The sequence below is a fragment of the Pyrus communis genome, chromosome 3 (assembly GCF_963583255.1).
Source record: "Pyrus communis chromosome 3, drPyrComm1.1, whole genome shotgun sequence".
NCBI classification, from domain to species: Eukaryota; Viridiplantae; Streptophyta; class Magnoliopsida; order Rosales; family Rosaceae; genus Pyrus; species Pyrus communis.
Window position 1 is genome coordinate 1,403,605 of NC_084805.1, and position 22,769 is coordinate 1,426,373.

Sequence of the window (22,769 nt, forward strand, 5' to 3'; positions counted from 1 at the left end):
ACTTCCATTCAAGAATAATCATGTGCTTCCTACAAAAGCATTTGAAAATATTCCTTGAAGAAGCATGTGACAGGTGTCAAAATGCCTCTAGAACTCAAAATCGCTTTCTAGTTTTTCTGCAAAACATAGTCAATAGCACTTCTAATTATTAGAAACACTTCTAGCTCTTCTAGAAACTGTTCATTTCAAACAGGGCCTTAGTCAACTCGTTTTGTTTTTTCAAGTGAAGATATTCCACTTTGTTAAAAAAATGTAGTCATGAAGAAAAATACACTAACTGCTTGAAGCTGCATTCCACATAGAATGCTCTATTTTCGTCACTGCAATCAAGATTCTCCTATAACACCCAACCGAATGAGAATGATCCGTGCAGAAATTAATGATTTTCAATCTGCAAACTCCTTGTCCAATAGAGAATCACAAATGGTTAGATGTTGCAATAGTTGTATGAAACCCTTGCTTTTGTCCCACGTCTCTAAACATTTTGACTCAAAATGTTTGCCCGTCACAGCTAGGGATGGCAACGGGGCGGATTGGGTTCGGATGTGCCATCCCCATACCCGAACCCGTTTATTTTCCCCGAACCCGAACCCGTAGAATCCCCAAACCGGTTTTCCCCATAACCGAACCTGTCGGGTGATGGATTTTTTATCAGGGAACGGTTTTCCCCATTATGATATTTATATGTTTATTTATATCATTAACTAAATGAAGAATATTAAAAAACCAATATTAAATAAATTGCTATTATTAATACAATTGATACAATGCATCTAATAAGTAATATTAAAAATTTATATTACTAAGAAAACATTTACACTCTTAAAAATTATAAGCATATAATTCCTATTATTAATGATATAAAAGTAAATAATTAATTTCATATTTAATGATGCATGATTATTAACAATCCCTTTTCATATAATAAATATTTATATTCATAGATGAAATGGTTCAGTTTTGGGTATGGGTTTGGGGCGGATACCCCAATAACCATAACCGCACCCGAAACCGAAAAATTTATCCGACGGTTACCCATAACCGTAAAATATCCGAAATTTTATACCCGAAACTGAACCATTCGGATCGGTTACTTGCGAGGATCACATTTGACGGGTTAAATTGCCATCCCTATTCACAGCTCTGCATATCTGCAGAAAAAGCAGTACTAATTTTGACTCAAAATGTTGTAAAAAACTTGAAATCCCTCACTTATAAGAAGATGAATATTACTAGATTGTTGTACGAGATGGAAGAAAAAAAGTATGTCTAAAAACTTAATTTTCGCTCGAGTTCTAATCCATAGACAAAATCGATAGTTTACTCTTTCTTTTCCAACTCAAATTTCCTTGAAAGATTTAAAACCCAAAAAGGGCAGAAAAGCACAATATACACAAGTCCAGCTCGTACTACCGAAAGACAGAAGTAGACTAAACAAACTCGAGTTGAGAGTGACACAAACACTAGATGACTTACTTATGAGAAGCGGCAAGCCACCAAGCCTGAATTTTTGGTAAAATCTTGTTCGTTTTGGCGCTTGTACTCTACAGTCTATACATTTGATTTTATTGTTGTTTTACTTGTTTTAGAATCTATAGATAAAGTGACGAAGTTGGGAAAAAATTTCACACAAGCATAGAATTATAACAAATATCTGCAACTGTAACCAAACAAGGGCATAAACAGGTTAGACTTTGTCATACTGGTGTCTCGTATGTATAAACTAAGACTTGGAAGATGAATGAGAATTCAAGAGCTTAGGGTTTCTTGCGGAGGAAATGATCTTCACTCTTCAAAGTTTGGTTAATCATTCGGTGTTAATTATCATTTGAAAGATAACCTTGACGATGCCCAGTTTCTCTCCATTATTTCATATGTCGTTTTCACTTTAAATTAATTCAATCCCACTTGTCAGAATTCGCTAGAGTCTTACCAAGCAAGTAGTCGGAAACCGTCCCAATAATTGACGTTCAAAAAAGATAAGAAGAAAAATAAGGAATGAGTAAATCAATGTATATTTCTGTCATTTAGTAGAATGCTAGTTGTTCACGCTGGGTTTTTTTTTTTTTTTTTTTTTTTTTTAATCCATTTTTATCATTTTCTTGCCACTTAAGTCCGGATTTTTTTGTTGGATTAATCGATTCGTATTGTCCCACTTGACCGGCTTCCTACAACTTTCACTCTCTCTCCCCCATTATTTCCTTTCAACAAAACCTCTCTTTTGGTCTGCTTCTACTTTTGTGCGAGTATTTTCATCGTGGTTTTCGTTAACTTTTCATTACTTTCCAATGGCATTGAGCACCCAAAGAGCCACTGCATCTTTTCTTTCGAATGAATCAGCTCCTCGATGGAAGTATGATGTGTTTTTGAGTTTTAGGGGTGTAGACACCCGTAAGGGTTTTGTATCCCATTTATACCATGAATTGTGGGAGTGCCAAGGAATTACTACTTTCTTTGACGATAGAGAGCTAGAAGCGGGAACCAGTATTCCTGTTGAGCTCCCGAGTGCGATCAAAGAATCGCATATTGCAATCGTTGTTCTTTCACCAAACTATGCTTCTTCCAAATGGTGCTTGGATGAACTGACAACCATTCTTCAGTGCATGGAAGCCAGGAACTCAGTTCTGCCGGTCTTTTATGAGACAGATCCATCTGACGTTGGAAATCAGAGGGGGTCTTTTGCCAAAGCCTTTGCTGAGCATGAAGAAAAGTTCACTAGTACCGAAGAGAAAAAGAAGGTGACCCAATGGAGAGAAGATCTAAAAAAAGTATCCAAAATTTCTGGGTGGCATTCGAAGGAATCTAAGTAAGCATGCATGAACAACTTTACTTTCCCATGTCTTAGTAGAGTCAAGCTTGAATGCTTCGTTTATGTTTTTTTTTTTAATTGGTTACTTTATACCTTGTAGGTGTGAAAGGGAGCTTATTGAAAAAATTGTCCAAAGCGTGTGGAGGAAAGTGCAAGCGACATTCACGTTGTCAGACTCCTCACAGAAATTTGTTGGGGTTACTTCTAGGCTTGAGCAATTAAGTCTGCTATTAGCTCATGATGCCAATGATGTTCGCTTTATAGGGATAACGGGGATGGGTGGCATAGGTAAGACAACCCTTGCTAAGCTAGTTTATGATAAAATCTTCCATCATTTTGAAGTTCATTGCTTTCTTGGCAACGTTAGAGAGGTTTCTAAAATAAACCGTACTCTAATTAGTCTTCAAAAAAGACTTCTTTTTCCAATGTTGAAGGGAAAGATTGAAGAAATTTGGGATGAAGAGTGCGGAAGCATTTTCACTAAGAAGTGCTTATGCAACAAAAAGGTTCTTCTCATACTTGATGATGTGGATGATTTAAAACAACTAGAAGTACTGGCTGGAAATCAAAGTTGGTTTGGTATGGGAAGTAGAATTGTCATTACGACTAGAAATGAAGGTTTGCTAGTCCAACGTGGTATAGCAACATCATATAAGATGCAGGGGTTGAATTACTGCGAAGCACTTGAGCTTTTTTGTCTGAATGCCTTTATGAAAGAACAACCCGAGGAAGATTTTTTGGAACTCTCTGAGCATTTCCTAAAGTATGCCAGAGGCCTTCCACTAGTTCTTAAAACACTAGGGTCTTTTTTGTATACGAGAGGTCAGGATGCATGGAAGAGTATGTTGGATAATATTCATAGAATCCCTAATCCAACAATTTTCAATTCACTCAAAATCAGTTATGACGGACTAGAGGACATGGAGAAGAGAGTTTTGCTCGATGTTGCATGTTTCCATAAAGGGAAGTGCATGCAGCAACTTATTCGAATACTAGACAATTCATTTGAAATTTCTAGTAGTCTTGTGATAGATCTACTAATTGAGAAATCTTTGTTAACTATTGAAGAATGCTTCCAATATGATAATTCAGACCAGTACTGCATAGGTATGCATGATTTGATACAAGAAATGGCGTGGACTATTGTTGTTCAAGAATCTAAGGAGCCTGGTCTACGCAGTAGATTGTGGCTTCCCGATGATATTTTCCATATACTCTCGACAAATACGGTAAGAAGTTATGTAAATTCCAAGTTCAAAAGAAGATAAGATTTCTTTTAACGCAATATATTAGAATGTTAAATTTACGTTTCCTACATTCTTGGTTATTAGGGAACAAGAGCTATTGAAGGTATAGTCTTACAGTTACCCGAAATAGAAGAGGTAGTGCATTGGAATTGTGAAGCCTTCTCTACTATGCATGGACTGAGGTTTTTAGAATTCGACAATTTGATCATTTCTTCGAGTCCCAAATTTCTTCCATGTTCCTTGAGAATTATGATTTGGAGTTGGTATCCTTCCAAGTCTCTTCCGCCAAACTTTCACCCACGTTTCCTTACTGAACTAAGAATGCCTCATAGCAAACTTGTTCGTTTATGGGATGGAAAAGAGGTAAGAGTGTGTGTGTGTGTATATATATATATATATTTTTTTTTTTGAACAATTGATATCATCTACACTATGGGCAGGGGTGGGCTTAGCCTCACAATGGGCTAGCAATAATGTGATTCAAGTTCGCCTTTGGCGAGAATCGAACCTAAGACCTCTCACTTACCAATGAAGATGAATAATACTAGATCGTAGTACTAAGTGGCGGTAAGAGTATATTGACTGAATGCTACTTTACATATTTTTAAGGGTCATTTTGATTGCAATCTCTAGTCAACTCAATTGTTAGATTGAATCATTATTGTTTTTCAATATTTGATAAGATTCTTTGAGTTTGTACACCTCAACATTTTAGTATTTATTATACTTCCATGTCATTTTTTTATTTTTAAATTTAAATTGTTGATTAAAGTCCAACATTTTAAAACACCCTGCCTGGTTTTATTTTTCATTTTAAAATTGCTCTAATTAACAACATTCAAGGGATTTAAATCCAAGAATTAATGTAATTCGAAATTCTAATAATTATGAAATTCAGTCCATCATCAAATCTGAAAAAAATTATGAAATTGTAAAAATCCCAACATTTTTGGAGTAGTGTTAAGGGAAATAAGTACCCCATTATATATATATATATATATATATATATATATATATATATATATATTTATCATCAAATCGTGCACAAATTTCTGAAAATTTTATCTGTTAAGAGAAATAATGTACTATATTAAATTTATTATGGGTACATACAAAAGCAATGTAACCATGAACTCGATAAATAAAAAATAAAATAAAAAAGTACCAATGAACGTAAAAAATTTGTGCGTACCCAAAACACATAAATACCAATGGGTACATGTATTGAATTTACAAGAAACTTATAGTTAACATTGTACCCAAATAAAAATAAATACAAGAGAAAAAACTCATGGGTATATGTAAAAACTCAAGGAAAAGAATGTACCACATTGTTTTGTAAGCATGCATATGGGTACATAAAAATGCAACCACCAAACCATTATACCTAATTTTCTCAAAAAAAAAGAAAAAAAAGAAAAAAACATTGTGCCCATATATCAGTATGTATAACGAAATTGTGCTCACAAAACATATTGTACCAATAGATATATTTGAACGAAATAATATGCAGAATAAATTTGTACCCATAAAATATAAAAGTGTAGCGAACCATACATTGAACAATCAAGATTAATAAAAGAAAAAAACAATAAAAAGAAGAAAAGAAGGAGAGAGAGGGGGTTACGTTTGGCGTCTGGTTGATGAAGAAGCATAAGGGATTGAGTCTGAGGTGCAGTTGGATGGAAAAGAATGGAGGGGTTTAAATGACTGTTTATTTACTTTAAATGTAGGAAGGGATGAGATTTAATTTTCAATTATCAACTAAAAATCCAGACAAAGCAATTAATATTAATTACAAAAAAAAAAATTAAGCAAATACTTTAACCAAAAAATGAAAAAAATAAACAAAGCGTTGACATGTAAGTTTTAAAATTCTAAAATAATGATGTGGACAAAGTCAAAAGACTTTGATAAAAAAAATATTAATGTTTCAATAAAAGCAACATAAAAATTAGAGATGGAAAGCTTTTTTTTTTTTTTAAGTGAGAAATCTTAGGTTCGATGCTCATTAAATGTGAATTTGAACCACATTATTTGTAGCTTATTGTGAGGTTAAGCCCACCCCCTTCACCTTAATATAGATAATATAGTTTGTTAAAAAAAACAGTAAAGTTTTTGGAAGCTTATATATTATTTCTTGTATTGTGCAGAACTTCCCCAAGTTGAAATATATTGATCTGATTAAGTCAAATAAATTGATCGGTACCCCAGATTTCACTGGACTTCAAAATCTTGAGGAGTTGGTTTTCGAGGATTGTACGAAGTTAGTTGAGATTCACTCATCTATTGCAGTTCTCAAAAAACTTAAAGTTTTGAATCTTCGTGGCTGTAAAAGTATTAAGAGCCTCCCAAGTGAGGTAGAAATGGATTCTCTTGAATATTTAGATCTTACCGAATGCTCCAAAGTGAAAAAGATTCCAGAATTTTCGAACCAGATGAAAAGTTTGTCCAAGCTTTTATTAGGTGGGACTGGGATTGAGAAATTACCTTCATCGATTGGACATTTGGTTGGACTTACTGTACTGGGTATCATTAAATGCAGAAATCTGTCGGATATTCCTAGTGAGATTTGTCATTTGAAGTCTCTTAAAAGGCTGTTAGTTGGCCGAAGTTTGAAAATCGAAAAACCCCCTGGGAAAAGCGGTATAAGAGAGCCCTTTTTTTATATGAAAAATCTCAAATCTCATTGGTTTGGTGGATCAATTGCTAAACCAAGGGATGATTGGGGCCTGCTCCGCTTACTTGGAATTAGAAAGAGTGATGAGCCTTGTTGGGGTTTGGTGTTGTCTTCTTTAAATCATTTGCGTTGTTTGGAGGACTTACAACTACGCTATTGTGAACTTGGTGAAGGTGATATCCCTGATGATATTGGTTGCTTGTCCTCTTTACAAACGTTAAATCTTAGTGGAAACAATTTTGTTACCCTTCCAGCAAGCATCAAATGCCTTTCTCGACTTGAGTCTCTTTGCTTGGAGGCGTGCGAAAGACTTGAGCAACTGCCAGATCTTCCGTCAAATAGCAAATTACTCGTAAATGTAAATCATTGTACTTCATTGAAACGGTTGTCGGATCCATCCAAGTTGGGCAGCAGATTCGCCAATTTGTATGATTTTAATTTCAGTTCTATGAATTGCATTACATTGGTGGAAGATGAAGATTGGATTAATACAATATATTCAAGGATCCTGAAATACGCCACTGAGGTACACACACACTCTCTCTCTCTCTCTCTCTCTCTCTCTCTCTATATATATATATATATAATGGTTCTTTGGCAGGGACTATCTCCTGGTTGGTACAATAATTATATTGTATGCCCCGGGAGGGAGATTCCGAAGTGGTTCAACAATCAAACTGTGGGACATTCGCTAAATGTGGAGCTACCTACTCAATCATGTAGCAGCTGGATGGGGATTGCTTTTTGTGTTGTTTTTGCACAAGACAAGGAAACCTTGGGAAATCCAGCCGGCCTTCTCTATTATCAATCCAGGATGCGGCATTCACCTTGGATTAGATGTACGCATTGGTTTCCTGATATAAGGCCTCTTGTGTCGGAACACCTTTGGGTATTCTATTTGCCTCTCGAAGAATGTCGTCAAGAACAGTTTCTATTTGAAACTTTTTATTGCGAACCTGGTATGACTGAACCCAAAGGAGGCTTGAATATGGTGAAGAAGTGCGGGGCTCGTTTGGTGTACAAGCAAGATTTGGAAGAACTCAACCGAACACTGAAAATCTTGAAACGAACACATGACTATTGTGAAGAGGCAGCTTCAAGTAAAAGTCATACTTTTGAAGAACATACCCCCAAAAGGCAGAAGGAAGACTAATAATTGTTTTATGTTATTTTTTAAACATTCAATGCCTCAGAGCTGTACTTGAAAGCTTTTCTCAGGATCCATGTTAGTAAGTCACCATCCCAATCCCAGCATAGCCTACATAATATTTGAGTATTATTTTTTTCCTCTTTTGAGCTATAAAATTTTAATTTCTTAGCCATGCAGATTGGAAAGCTTAAGAAAATTAATAATGCAAGACTATCGATGTTATAGAAATTAACTCAATCACTAATTGTTCAGTTGATCTCTTTCTTTCTTCTGCTTTTTCTGTCCTTAAATTCTGTCTGCCTCTTGTGTTTTGCCATCCTAGCCAATGTCATTCAAGTAGGAGGGAAGGGAAGAAAGATTAGGAATGGAGATAATCTTCCTCCATGTATTATATGCACTTGAATAAAACATGTTTGTTTAAATACAATCAAGTTAGATACCGCAGTGAAGCCTAAATATGTATGCACGTTAAATAATGTGTCTCTCATTTGTGCCAGAGATTCAACCAAAAGAGATGCAAAGTCGTAGTATGTAAATAAGACAATTTTAAATTGACTGTATCATAATATTTTTGTTTGGGTGGTGCTATCCACACACCTTTCTTAATTTTCGACCATTAGATCGAACAAATTGAATAAGATCAAATAACAGAAACTAATAAGATGTGTGTGGAAGGTAAAAAATAGTGTAGATAGCACCACCTTTCTGTTTTTGTTCTTCTATTTGGTAGGAGGAGGATAAGTCTCTTGTTACATATTGTTTATATTTAGTTTGCAGAAAATTGTGTAATATCGTTATATTGTGATACAAGCTCGTTGGACTTTGTTTTTCTCGAATGGCCACGCATACAAGAGATGTTTATCTTTTAGGATTTAAATAAAATTGTAAAGTAGTGCGTGGCGTTAACAAAAAGTGCAATTATATTAATATATATGTGGATGTAAGATTGGGAAGCAAAAGATATTGTGATAGTTTCAGCAACAGCCCAATTGAAGCAAAACTTATTATGCTATGAACAAATACGTAGCTTCGAGATAAAATCACAAATTAACAGTCATCTCCAAATAATTGAAAAATCAAGAGATAGGTAAATCGATACGGTAAAATAAGCAATTCAATTTGAGTTTACATTCTATTAAGTTAACATCAAGAGCCAATATATTTATGGTTATGGTTTTCAATCAGTGTTTTATTGTCTTCGTTTTAAACTAGTGGTTGTTTTCAAATATTAAGTTTAGTCTTCTTAGCAAAGTTATTATTTTTTTATAGTGGTTGGTTGAAATAAAGAGGTAGTATGACATTGTGACCATTAGAGCAGTTCCATTGGGGGTGGATTGCCCGGCACCTAGCACCCAGCACCCAAAACAGGCTGGCCCCCAACCAAATCACTCCACCCCAGCCTAATGAGCTGGCACCCAACCCAAGTCAGGCAAGAGACTGGCCCAAAATCGACAGACCCACATGCCCCCATGCCGGCTCATCTAACGTCAGCCAGGCCATCAACCTTCAACCTCCTGCCGGAGGACTCGAACACCTCACGGGTGACCTTGGTCTTGCTACACATGAAGGGAAGAGAGAGAGAGAGAGAGAGAGAGAGAGAGAGAGAGAGAGAGAGAGAGAGAGAGAGATAGATGCACATGGAGGTAAGGTTTAGGAAGGGAAGAGTAGCCTGCAACAAAGAAGTCCACGGCGGCAGCCACCGCAAGCAAAGCATGGCTGTACTTACAGTGCGCCTCTGAAAGGGCGTATCTTTTCTCCACCGCCAGCTTCAGCTGCCGCTTTCTCTCTCTACAAATTGTCACAACTCTTTCCTCCAGCTTGGAAGCAACACATCCCTCCATCTCTCTCTCTCTCTCTCTCTCTCTCTCTAAAGGTGGAGACTTTATGCTTTTAGGAGGGAAAAAATGGTGTAAAAGTGAAAAAGGTGAATTTTTGGAAGAATCTTGTGGATTTTTGAAAAAAAATGGACAATCTTCTTCTAAGAACTAGGAATTTTTAGAGAAATTTTATGTTAAAAAATAGCTTTTGGAGAATTTTGAGAGAAAATTAGAAATGCAGCTATCTAAACCTCCCGAGGGAGAGAGAGATGCAGAGGGAGGTTCCAGACTTACCTTCTTTTTTTTTTTTAATAAAATTATTATTTTTATTATTTTATAATACAAAATAATAATATTTTAATGAAATTGACCAGGCTATGACACGCCCCGACTCTGATATTGCTCGAATACCAGGATAGACACATGCTGGCCGACACCCGAGGGTGACGAAAGCCATTAATTGATACAAAAGCTAAGAATGAGAAATAAATAAGGGTTATGAATTGAAATACAATGAATTAACAACTTAGGAACGTGTTCAGAGCATACAGCTAATTAGAACACTAAAAGAAATAATATAAAATTGAATGAATAAAGGAGTGGGTCCTACACCGAGATGGTTTGAAGATGCCGATGTTGAAGTGCCTTCACACCGGGATTGTGTGCCTCGATTCTAAGACCTGAATGGGGGCGCAAAACAAAGGTGAGTGGACCAAGTTCATATATATATAATAATAATAATAATAATAATAATAATAAAACAGTTATCAAGATATTAACCCCCACAGTTTATATAAAGAAAACTACTAGCATAATAAGTGATAGGTTTACTGAAAACCCTAGCATGCCAAAAACATCTCAAAAGACATATCGCGGAAATCAAAATATCAATTGTCTCACAAATCTTCTCGTAAGCGCGGTGTGCTGCTAGTAAGATCACTAAATAAATATAACTCCCGGCCCTATGCCAGCACCGTGGTCTCTGCACCCGTAGCCAGAGATTACCAACTCCCAGCCCAATGCCTGCTCCGTGTCCCTCAGCCCGTAGCTAGGGATTATTTCTCCCGGCCTAACTACCAACACCAGATCCTCGCCCCAGGCGGCATAGTGTCCACTAAGTATGCACAAATAGTTACACCTCTCATAAATAACCACTTCATAGTATAAAGTCACCCATCATCTATACTATAAAGAGGGGTTTCTAAAACATGTTTTAGCATCCTATCGTCATCCATCAGATAGTCTACCAGTTCATGGTTTTTATAGAAGATACAATATATCAAACTATAGCTCAATATAAGCCAACAATTAATTCCTCACAAAATAACGAGACGATAATCAACATTTCAATAACACATGCTTAACATAAAATCAATCCATAAACTCATAAGGCATGCTTTTCATTTATGCAATTAAACTATGAAATCATGTAATTTTAGAAGGGGTCCAGTCACAGATACTCCGTAGCAGCAGAGTTGTGCGGAAAAGGATTAAGGAAATCCCTACTAGCAAGTTCACCTAAGCACAAAAATGTACAATTTATCAAACTATGCCCAAACGGTAGAATTCTAGGAAATGGATGCCAAAAATGGATTCGTAACATCAAAATTGGCCTAGGAGAGATTTTGGGTTTTTGGGTCCTAAGGTTTTCGGTTAAAAAGGGTTAGGGTGAAAATGGGTGGTTTGAGCTTAAGCCCAAACCAACACACACACACGCACGACACAACACACACACACACACACGCACGTGCACCACACTCACACATTCACACGGACACACACATACACACGCTACACATATGCACGACACGCACACGCATGCACATGCACCGCACGCGCACGCATGCACACAGTCCACATACACACGCACACACTCACGCACTGCACATCCCAAAGGCCTCACACACGGGGCCGAGCTTTAAGCCATTTCTAAATAAAAATAGCCCAAGGCCCTTTGGGTCATTAAAATAAATAACAAAAATTAATTAAATGAAAAAGAATGGGTTAGGTTTGGTCTACGGGCCCAAAGCCCGTGGGTGTCCTAAACGGCCTGAAGGGCCTGCATGCTGATGGAAACAAACGGAGAAGAACGCCGGAGCTTCTACAGCTCCGGCTGACTGCAAACGTACACCTTAGGCTCCGATCTAGGTACTAAAATGAAGTACTAGACGAGAGGAGTGTTTTCATACCTTTGGTTCGACATTCACGGGCTCGTCGAAGTTGGGTGAGTTTTCTCCCGAGTTGATCTTGCTCTAAAAACCCTGGAAATGATGAAATAAAACTCATTAAAACTCATCCACACCTCCTCTAAAAGGATTAGAGAGAAAACCAAGGCTTACCTAACCGGAACAATAAGAAAATATCGCCGGAGTGCTTCTGGGTTTCGCCATTCTTCGCATGTGACCAGAGAGAGAGAGAGACGGCAGGATGATGATGATGATGATGATGACACTGTTAACGCCAGGGAGGGTGGTGTGGTGATGGATGAACACGGTTGTGGGTCATGGGGTGAGAGGATTTCGAGAGATACGGGAGAGAGTGTAGAGAGTTGAAAGAAAGAGAAGAGGTGAGGTATACGGGATAGGGAAGAAGGACAAGGAGAGAGATGGAAGAGTGACGGGAATGGGGGACACAAAAACAGAAGGTGGGCCCCCTTGAGCACACCAACTAAGAATTAAAAACCCACTTTTAAATAAAAATGGGGGTCGAGTATTACTATCTACCCCCCTTATAAAAAAATTTCGTCCTCGAAATTTGAAATAACTTACTACACTGAAAAACTCGAAAAACAAATAGGGAGAAGAAAAATATATATATATATATATATATATGTATGTAACGAAGAAATCAAGTAAGAGCGGTTTGACAAAAAGGGAATTGCCATCCCGTCGCGATCGGGTTGCAATGATTCCATCTTTCGTGCCTCCAGGCTCATACCTTCTTTCCCCATTAGTGTAAAAATAGAAATATACTTTAATAAAATATAAAGTCGAAAACATAAAAATAGCTTAAGGCCAAAAGTAAGAACATAAAATAAGATAACGTCAAAATAGATGAGTACTAACATATAGATCGAAAACTCATGCTGAACTTAAAACTGAAAACGGAAATACTTCCCCCAACACATTTGTAACTTCGAAAATACAAATATATATATATATATATATAGCTATGAAAAGGTAAGTTAAAATACTTGTACTAAAAACCAAAATCGAGAATGGAAGTGAGTTTCGCCCAAGAATTCGTAACATCACGCATTACGTGAAAAATTATCTTTAGGTCAAGCACCTACAATGACGAATCCACAACATTGTCGTTGACGGGTCTTCCTGCCCACTTGCTCAACAAATCCAACAAATAAGTTATCAATATCACAGTCTGCAGCCTACAATATCGATCGTACATCCGTTGTCTCGATAAGCAAGCAGTGATTTCCTAAGGGTGTACAATTTCGCATATCATAGGATCGATCCTCCGAATATTAGTCCACAATACTCTTCTGTTAGCCAATGTTGCCCGTGGAAAACTCTCGTACCTAGTCGTAAAAGTGTTGTACCCAACTAAACAAAGTAAGAATTATCGTCGTAACAACTCCATCCAGCACCAAGCACACCATCCTCCTCAGTTCTTCAAAATGTGACCATTCAATTCAACATAAAGATAGTGATGCAATCTGCTGATAACCTGTACTACAATCTTCACCAATCCCTTACCAAAAGACGGCTCAAACCTCACACCCACGTGGAGCTTTTCTGGTAAGCCTGATAAGCTTGTGAAAAGGTTATGCTCCTAACGTTCCTTTCTGAATTGTTAAGAATTGGGCGCACACTTCTGCCGAATCAATCGATCGTGAATTCCTTACTGATTGAGAGAGAAACCATGTCGAGAAGGCTGAAAGAACACTCAAGAATTTGAGGATCAAAACAAGTCCATTACAATCCAAAGTACAAGGTATCGAGATTGAACTAGAAACCATGCCAAGAACAAAGGGTTTTTTTTTTTTTTTTTTTTTTTTTTTCTACCTTAATGTAATGTTCCGACATGATCCAGTTTCACATTGAGAGACGAAAAAGCGAAAGAAGGTGAAGATGCAGAAATAGAAGTCATTGTTTTATGATTATTTTGCAAATCATCACAGTATGGTCAACTGGTTTCTTAGGCAAAAAGGAAATAGGTTCAAGCTCAGGAATAATTAAGAACTAATAATAAGATTTGACGAGGCCAAAGACAATTTGAAATTCACAATACTTTGTGAGAGTTGTTTCAAAGTTCAAAAATTAAACATAGAACCTCTGAATCAATAGAACAACGAAGAAGAAAGATACAAGGTAGTCTGCGTATGCATACGGTGACACGATTGGCTATCAGAAAGTGATGCCCTTGAGCAAACCAAGGCACAATGATTCTAGAGAAGTTCAATGTAAAGCTCGATCTTTGTACCATGATGAATATGGTGGAATCTCAAGTCATTACACTGAAAAATTACAAGGCTGAAGAGTTAGTGGACAAGAGTACTGGTTAGTTAGGCTATAAGTAAGAGGCTAAGTTCACCTTATCGGAAAGTACGTGGATAAGGAGCTAGGATTTACTGCCGAGTACCAGACCCAGGTGAAGTTCAAGGAGTCTGTATATCCAAACAAGATTGGATCTTCATCACCCAATCCAACTACAACAACAACAAGAATCGTATTTGCTTTTAGAAATTGGTGAGAATAGCGTCTGCTACCGAGGATTTCCCCAAGAAAAGCAATTAATGTAAACGAAGTCAACACTCGAAGAATTTGGTGTAAAGCTGACAGTCAAAGGTTAAGGAACTTGACTTCGGGGTTGGAGTAAGTAAGAAGGTTATCGATAGAACAATCACCAAAGATTCATTCTACAGATTCACACAAGTTTCTTTAGTGGTAATGAGTTTGAGAACATTGATTTGCTCCCACCAACTAGCACTTACTAACCGTCTTCACAACTAGCACTTACTCGCTTTCGCAAACACGCACTTTGAATATTTCGAGTAGTTGCCACTATGATATGACTCTGCCCGTCATTCCTGGGGAACGCATGTTGCAGAGTGATATCACTGTTTCAAAACTCCAGTTGGTCTTAACTAACTCGTACCACTAAGATTTTTCCGTTTCCCAAGATTTCGATGTAAAGCCGACTCTACCCGCAATTCCTAAGGAATGCATGTTGCAGAGTGGCATCGCCATTTTGGATCTACCGCTGGTCTTGACCAAATTTCCCCAAATTGAGATTTCTAAAACACGTCGCTTCCAAGTAACACCGATTATGCCTGCCCTTCCCAGGAAATGAACGTCACAGAGTATCGGTCTGATGTTGAAAGTCGTTCAGCAATCCATTACATCACCGATGAGGCACAATCCCTACACGAATTACTTCTTCTTCACTAGGATGAGATAATTCATAACATGATAAGGATTCCACAACCGTGTCGAAAAGATAGCAAATCTAAAAGTCTTGACATCCAAATGATGTCATGACCGACACACTATTAGAGTAACAGAAGATCCTAAGTATGCTCTGAACAAAACCATGCTCTGATACCAATCTGACACGCCCCGACCCTGATATTGCTCGAATACCAGGATAGACACGTGATGGCCGACACCCAAGGGTGACAAAAGCCATTAATTGATACAAAAGCTAAGAATGAGAAATAAATAAGGGTTATGAATTGAAATACAATGAATTAACAACTTAGGAACGTGTTCAGAGCATACAGCTAATTATAACACTAAAAGAAATAATATAAAATTGAATGAATAAAGGAGTGGGTCCTACACCGAGACGGCTCGAAGATGCCGATGTTGAAGTGCCTTGACATCGGGATTGTGTGCCTCGATTCTAAGACCTGAATAGGGGCGCAAAACAAAGGTGAGTGAACCAGGTTCATATATATAATAATAATAAAACAGTTATCAAGATACTAACCCCCACAGTTTATATAAAAAAAACTACTAGCATAATAAGTGATAGGTTTACTGAAAACCCTAGCATGCCAAAAACATCTCAAAAGACATATCGCGGAAATAAAAATATCAATCGTCTCACAGATCTTCTCGTAAGCGCAGTATGCTACTAGTAAGATCATTGAATAAATATAACTCCTGGCCCAATGCCTGCTCCGTGTCCCTCAGCCCGTAGCTAGGGATTATTTCTCCCGGCCTAACTGCCAACACCAGATCCTCGCCCCAGACGGCATAGTGTCCACTAAGTACGCACAAATAGTTACGCCTCTCATAAATAACCACTTCATAGTATAAAGTCATCCATCATCTATACTATAAAGGGGGGTTTCTAAAACATGTTCTAGCATCCTATCGTCATCCATCAGATAGTCTACCAGTTCATGGTTTTTATAGAAAATACAATATATCAAGCTATAACTCAATATATGTCAACAATTAATTCCTCACAAAATAACGAGACGATACTCAACATTTCAATAAACATGCTTAACATAAAATCAATCCATAAACTCGTAAGGCATGCTTTTCATTTATGCAATTAAACTATGAAATCATGTAATTTTAGAAAGGGTCCACTCACAAATACTCCATAGCAGCAAAGTTGTGCGGAAAAGAATTAAGGAAATCCCCACTAGCAAGTTCACCTAAGCACAAAAATGTACAATTTATCAAACTATGCCCAAACGGTAGAATTCTAGGAAATGGACGCCAAAAACGGATTCGGAACATCAAAATTGGCCTAAGAGAGATTTTGGGTTTTTGGGTCCTAAGGTTTTTGGTTAAAAAGGGTTAGGGTGAAAATGGTTGGTTTGAGCTTAAGCCCAAACCAACACACACACACGCACAGCACAACACACACACACACACACACGCACACACATTCACACGGACACACATACATACGCTACACAAACACGCATGCACGGCATGCACACACACACACACACACACAGAGTCCACATACACACGCACACACTCACGCACTGCACAGCCCAAAGGCCTCACATACGGGGCCGGGCTTTAAGCCATTTCTAAATAAAAACGGCCCAAGGCCCTTTGGGTCATTAAAATAAATAAAAAAATTTAATTAAAAGAAAAAGAATGGGTTGGGTTTGGTCTACGGGCCCAAAGCCCGTGGGTGTCCTGAACGGCCTGCATGCTGACGGAAACAAACGGAGAAGAACGCTGGAGCTTCTACAACTCCGGCCGACTGCAAACGTACAACTTAGGCTCCGATCTAGGTACCAAAATGAAGTACTAGACGAGAGGAGTGTTTCCATACCTTTGGTTCGCCGTGGAACGACCTAAGATAGACGGAAAGCTCCTCGACACTCACGGGCTCGCCGAAGTTGGGTTAGTTTTCTCCCGAGTTGATCTTGCTCTAAAAACCTTGGAAATGACGAAATAAAACTTATCCACACCTCCTCTAAAAGGATTAGAGAGAAAACCAAGGCTTGCCTAACCGGAACAATAAGAAAATATCGCCGGAGTGCTCCTCGGTTTCGCCATTCTTCGCATGCAACTAGAGAGAGAGAGGCGGCATGATGATGATGATGATGACGATGACGACATTGTTGATGCCAGGAAGGGTGGTGTGGTGATGGATGAACACGGTTGTGGGTCGCAGGGTGAGAGGATTTCGAGAGATACAGGAGAGAGTGCAGAGAGTTGAAAGAAAGAGAAGAGGTGAGGTATACGGGATAGGGAAGAAGGACAGGGAGAGAGATGGAAGAGTGACGGGAATGGAGGACACAAAAACAGAAGGTGGGCCCCCTTGAGCACACCAACTAAGAATTAAAAACCCACTTTTAAATAAAAATGGGGATGGAGTGTTACATGCTATATTTTGTTAGGGATAGAAATACATTTGATCTATTACTGTTTATTGAGATCTATTAATGTTCACTGAATGGATTAAATAGGCTGGGTGCTGACGCATTTTTTCAGGGATGGACTTGCTCTTAGACAATAGATTGGCTGTGATCTAATAGTAAATGACCTTAATTTCACTCATAGGTTTGGTCTCAAACTTACTACATAAAAACAATGTCAACTTGCAAGACACTATATGAACTGGCTGGATAGCTAGTTGAATAGGCTTGTTCCCCTGTTTTTTTCCCTTTCTTTCCTCCTTCCCCTCCTCCCCCCACAAACTATCTTCATCCCATTTTGCACTTTCCCAAAAGCCTTTTCTCTATCCCCGTCTTCACTTTATCACATGCTTTTTTATCCTAGCCATAATTAGAATAGGGGTGTGCTATCCACACACCTCATTTTACTTCTCACACACCCCTTGATAATTACTGTCTGTTGATCTTCCTCAATTTATCCAATCCGACGAGCGAAAATTAAAAAGGTGTGTATGAGAAGTAAAATGAGGTGTGTGGATATCACACCCCTTAGACTAATGTGATTTATACCTAAAGACTAATGTGCTTTTTCACATGCTTTTTTCTCTCAAAATTTATAGAAATATGAAAATGATCATCACAAATTTCAAATCCTGCATTAACCTAAATTAAAACAATTATTCAAATTCCTAAATTAAAACAGCATTTAGAAGCACTATAAACTCAAATCACAAAAAACATCAACAACATGGTGAGAATGAAGCTTTATTTTATAGAAAATGATAAATCTTTCTCAACAAATATGCTAAAAATGTCCACCACCAATATATAATAAAAAACAGAATGCTAACTTCATCACATAGCATCACTTTTAAACGCATTTCTTTCCGAAATTAAATTAAGAAAAAAATTCGACATTCACATGCCACTCATCAAGAAACTGATACTAACTGAAGTTGTATATTGTAAAATGCAATTACTTTTAGAATTCCTAAATCATATCAGTTCAGTTAGCAAGAAACCCATACTAACTCAAGTCGTATAGTGTAATAACGGAACTGCAAAAAGACCAAGCTTACTAAAATGCTTTTACAAAATCATAAAACTCTTAACGGTTTGAACCCTAACGGAAAGTTTATACGAGTTGAAGAACATTCGTACTTAAGTGCAGCAAGATCATAAACTCTTGCAGCTTCTCCTCCATGTCAGAACCACCTGCAGTCCAAATTAAGAAAGATTCAATGCCAGATCAAGAACAAATTAGTAATAATTTAAACTAAAATCCCCAATTATTGTTGCAAAGAGAATTCATATCAAGATTAACTACATTATTTAATTCGAATGGAATCCAAAAGCAGCATAAATATGAAAGGTAAAAAATTAATAGCAAAATTCACATTTCAGCATCAATTAATAGCAGAAATCAGAGTTTAGTGGCAGGGACCAAAATAATTTCAGTAAAAAAGAAACAATTTCAAACAAATAGAAAGAACTGTAGAAAATTCACCAAAAAAAAACAGAAACAATTCCAAACAAATCTTTGGAAAGCAACCCCATCCCTCCCTCACTGTCTCACTCCCCAATTCCCACTTCTCCCTACATCTATCTCTCTCTATAATAGACGTGCAGTTTAGTAATCTTTGTTGCCGAACTCATTTTTTCAATAATTAGAATATGGGGAGTGAAAAGGCTGTTTATCTAAGGAAAAAGGGGCATATTGTCCATCATAGAAAGCAAGCGTGGAAGAAGAAGAAAATTAATCATATTCCATAAACCAAATATTCACAGAATCTTCGAAACATTCACAGCTGCCCTGACCCCATAAAAAGTTGCTCTTCTGAAATTTACAATCAAGCAAACAAGCCATCATCATTTGTATCGTACCAAAGCAGGGGCATAAAAGGAAGTGAATGAGTTTAATAAACCCTAGTTCAGTTACACAAAAGCATGAAACATGAACGAATCTGAAACTACAAATTGCGAAAAACATCTCAATAAAAAATTAAGACAGAAAACCAATCTCCACAGACACCACAAAAAAATGAAAACTAATTTTACCAAAATGAGAACGGTTTCATGAATCTCACATCTCTTTTTTTTTTTCCAGCTGGGATACACACTGAATACAAAACCATGGCAAAACCCGTACTCGAATCAAATATATACAGTCAAATAAACCTCTGGATTTCAGCACTGCTTCAAAAATTAGACAAACACAGAATCCAATTTCATCTTTTTCCACTCATTTTTTTCTTGCAACACTGTTGGGCACCAACCATCACCAAAACTGAGCTCGCCGACACACAAATAAGCACAGTGACAGTGTGTGGGAAAAATGTAAAGCTCCAGAAATCGATTCAATCTGCTACTCCAAAGGACACTCAAGGAACCAAATCCCTAATTACTAAAGCAACCGAATTCAAAAGATCTCAACAAATTAAACGCAACTAAAATACAAAAAATTATAAAATCAAAGAACCAAAGAACCAAAGATTAGGGGGTTTGTATGGAGAGCTAGACCGGAAGATTTCGAGACAAAAGTAAACGTTGAAGAGGACACCAGTACAACTGAATACAACATAAATCATCCAAATACAGCGCAACTACATGTATATATTAAATTCACAAAAATAAAAATAAAAATAAATAAGGAAAGTGAGAAAAAAAACTAGCCTCTATTGAGAGCACCAGCTACTGTACACTTTTCGGTGAGGTTGGCGGAGAGCTCACTGTAGTGGCGCTCATACCCTTCGAATACGTCGCTCATCTTTCCCTAAGTTTCTCTTTGCATTCAACCCATCACACAATTTCAGCAATAATTCAGATACAAAGCCCTAAATCCAACAAATTTGGGAGATTGATTGCGAATTATGATGAAATTTTGAACGATCTGAAATCAATGGAATCGAAAGTAAATACATGTTTCGATCGGAGATTTGAATGGATCACCGGAGACGATGGCTGAAGAGCAGTGGCGGGTGTTTATTTTTTGTTCTACATGGTGGTGGTGGCGGCTTGCTGTTGAAGCGATCGAAACGGTAATGTGTGCGAAAGGAAACCGCTCTCTCTACATGTGACCCTTCCTTTCACCGCCAAAACAAGGCATCAAAACACCTTGCTTGCTCCTGTTCAAAAGAGCCCTACTTGCTCCTGTTGAGTGCCCCCACCCCTCCCTCTTTCTCTCTGCCTCTGCAACCCGCCTCTCTCTTTCTGTTTTTGCCTTACCGAATGTCAGACCATCCTCAGTCAATCAAGTCAGTGGAATCCTCGCAAAATCCCTCACGCAACAGGGTCAGTGATAACCTCCCTCAATTTCCTCCCTCATCTACTCCTCTCCCTCAATCCCATCGAACCCCCAGGCACACCACCGCTCTCCCAAACCGAGAATGACCAAAATACCCATGCAATTTCCAATCCGGTCAGTCGGATTTAGAATGTAGATTGGGTAAAATAGGCATTTGACATTCAGGGTTTTAACCCATTCAATGGTCACCACCGAAGCCCACTTCGGGCCCAAAACCAACAGCCGTAAAAAACCCAAATTGTGGTCAGTGGCAGAGATGTAAATATTCAGCCCAAATCTGATGGCATTGTTGTAAATAGCATGAAATCGAGGGGCAAAAATTTGACTGCAGCTAATCCTTCCTCAATTTTAGAATGAGCGGTGTTAAGCCCATCTCAACGTCTTATCACTCCACCCACTTTAAAATATAAATACCGATGACAAATATATCTTCTTATAAAGTGACATTTAAGGGCTTAAACAATATCTACTAACATTTTGCCACATCATCATTAGTTGAAATAGCAGGAAAAAAAATTTTAAAAACCCACCCTATTGTACAAACCCAACCAGTCCACACACGCACGCTTCCCTAACGGTGGCGTCGATGCCAGCTCCTCCCTCTTCAAAGTCCTTTCATTGATGACAACCTTAATCTAATTGTGACGGAATGGAGATTGTGTACAGCGAAGGGGAATATATGGGTGGAGCCGTGCGAGTGGGTGGTTGTGAGGCTATGACCGTGCTGCGAAGGGTGGCATGAGGTAGGGCATAGGTGTTAGTGCGGCTGAAATTTTGGGGGTCGTGGTGTTGGGGTTTTGGAGGTCTGATTTTTTTTGCAGCAAGTGGCGAGAGTTTTGTCTTTGAAGGTCAATCTGCCTCCTTTTGGTTCCTTTTTCTCTCTCAAATATCTTCAGAACACAACCCTCAATCCAACAAAAAGAATAACGGAGCGAGTAAAGTAATTCTCACTGCACACGTACCAAAATGCAGCAATGCATTGACATACTCATATTTCTTGTCCATAGTCTGATATTCAATCTTTGATTGGCACTCTGACTTGGTTTTTTATGATGATATATATGTACCAGTACATCTTTTGCCATCTCCGTCCTTCTTCGAGCTTGACCCAGAAAAGAGGCGTATGTGGACCTTCCATGTCTGCCTTGATGGATTCTTGTTTGTTGTTTGAATTACTGCTGAATATGTCCCATGGTTGGTGTTTTTATTGAGATAAATATATTTACATGTATATATACGTATATAGATTTATATATACATAATACAGAAAATAAAATTTAAAAAACTTAAAGATATTTAAAAGGTTATAATTGGAATAATGGTGGGTGGGAAAATAGTGATGTTATTATTTACCTTTTTATAGTGGGTGGGAATATAATATGTGAATGTAAAAATAAGATAATGAGGTGAGCTTAGTATCACTCTTTTAGAATAGACTAGAAAATGTGCCCGCACTTTGCTACGGACGTTGAATGTATTAGTCGCAACAGGCATGAATTGTTTCCACAAAACAACTAAAAAGACGTAGTACCTAAGAATCAATGAAGTCAAACTTTGCTTGCTATATATGAATATGCATGTCATAAGAAACATTCATTTGTAGATCGTATTGTGTCATCAATATCATAGTTTCAAGTAATGAGCCTACTACATGAAGGACAAACAAAGAAAAAGGAAAAAAGAAAACTAGAAGGCATAATACTTGAGCATCTAGCACGAATAGTAAGTTTTTGAAAAAAATTGCTAAACCATCTTACAAATTCAATCGTTAAACGTTATAATGTAACCCAAGACAAAGATAAAGTATATAGTTTGTTTACAAATCAAAACAAAGTGTTTCTATAATCTGCAACAGCTATGAATCATTTCCACATAAAGATACTCAAATTTGACGGCAAATCGAAAGCAAAGCAAAATACGTCATG

At 37.6% G+C, this 22,769-nt stretch overlaps 1 protein-coding gene and 1 long non-coding RNA gene across 2 annotated transcripts; one reads left to right on the forward strand and one right to left on the reverse strand.

Annotated features, from left to right (window-relative positions):
• Positions 1–2,214: 2,214 nt before the first annotated feature.
• LOC137730304 (TMV resistance protein N-like) lies at positions 2,215–7,890 on the forward strand. The gene is made up of 5 exons (XM_068469372.1): positions 2,215–2,806; positions 2,910–4,038; positions 4,141–4,419; positions 6,210–7,262; positions 7,338–7,890. Exons 1-5 carry the CDS (start codon positions 2,289–2,291, stop codon positions 7,887–7,889), a joined length of 3,531 nt encoding a protein of 1,176 aa, XP_068325473.1. The 5' UTR covers positions 2,215–2,288; the 3' UTR covers position 7,890.
• A 10,591-nt stretch (positions 7,891–18,481) lies between these two features.
• On the reverse strand, positions 18,482–20,887 carry LOC137729732 (uncharacterized). Its single transcript, XR_011068030.1, has 2 exons — positions 20,214–20,887; positions 18,482–18,755 (listed from the first exon to the last, which is right to left on the reverse strand). It is a non-coding gene; the product is annotated as an uncharacterized lncRNA (long non-coding RNA).
• Between the last annotated feature and the right edge of the window lie 1,882 nt (positions 20,888–22,769).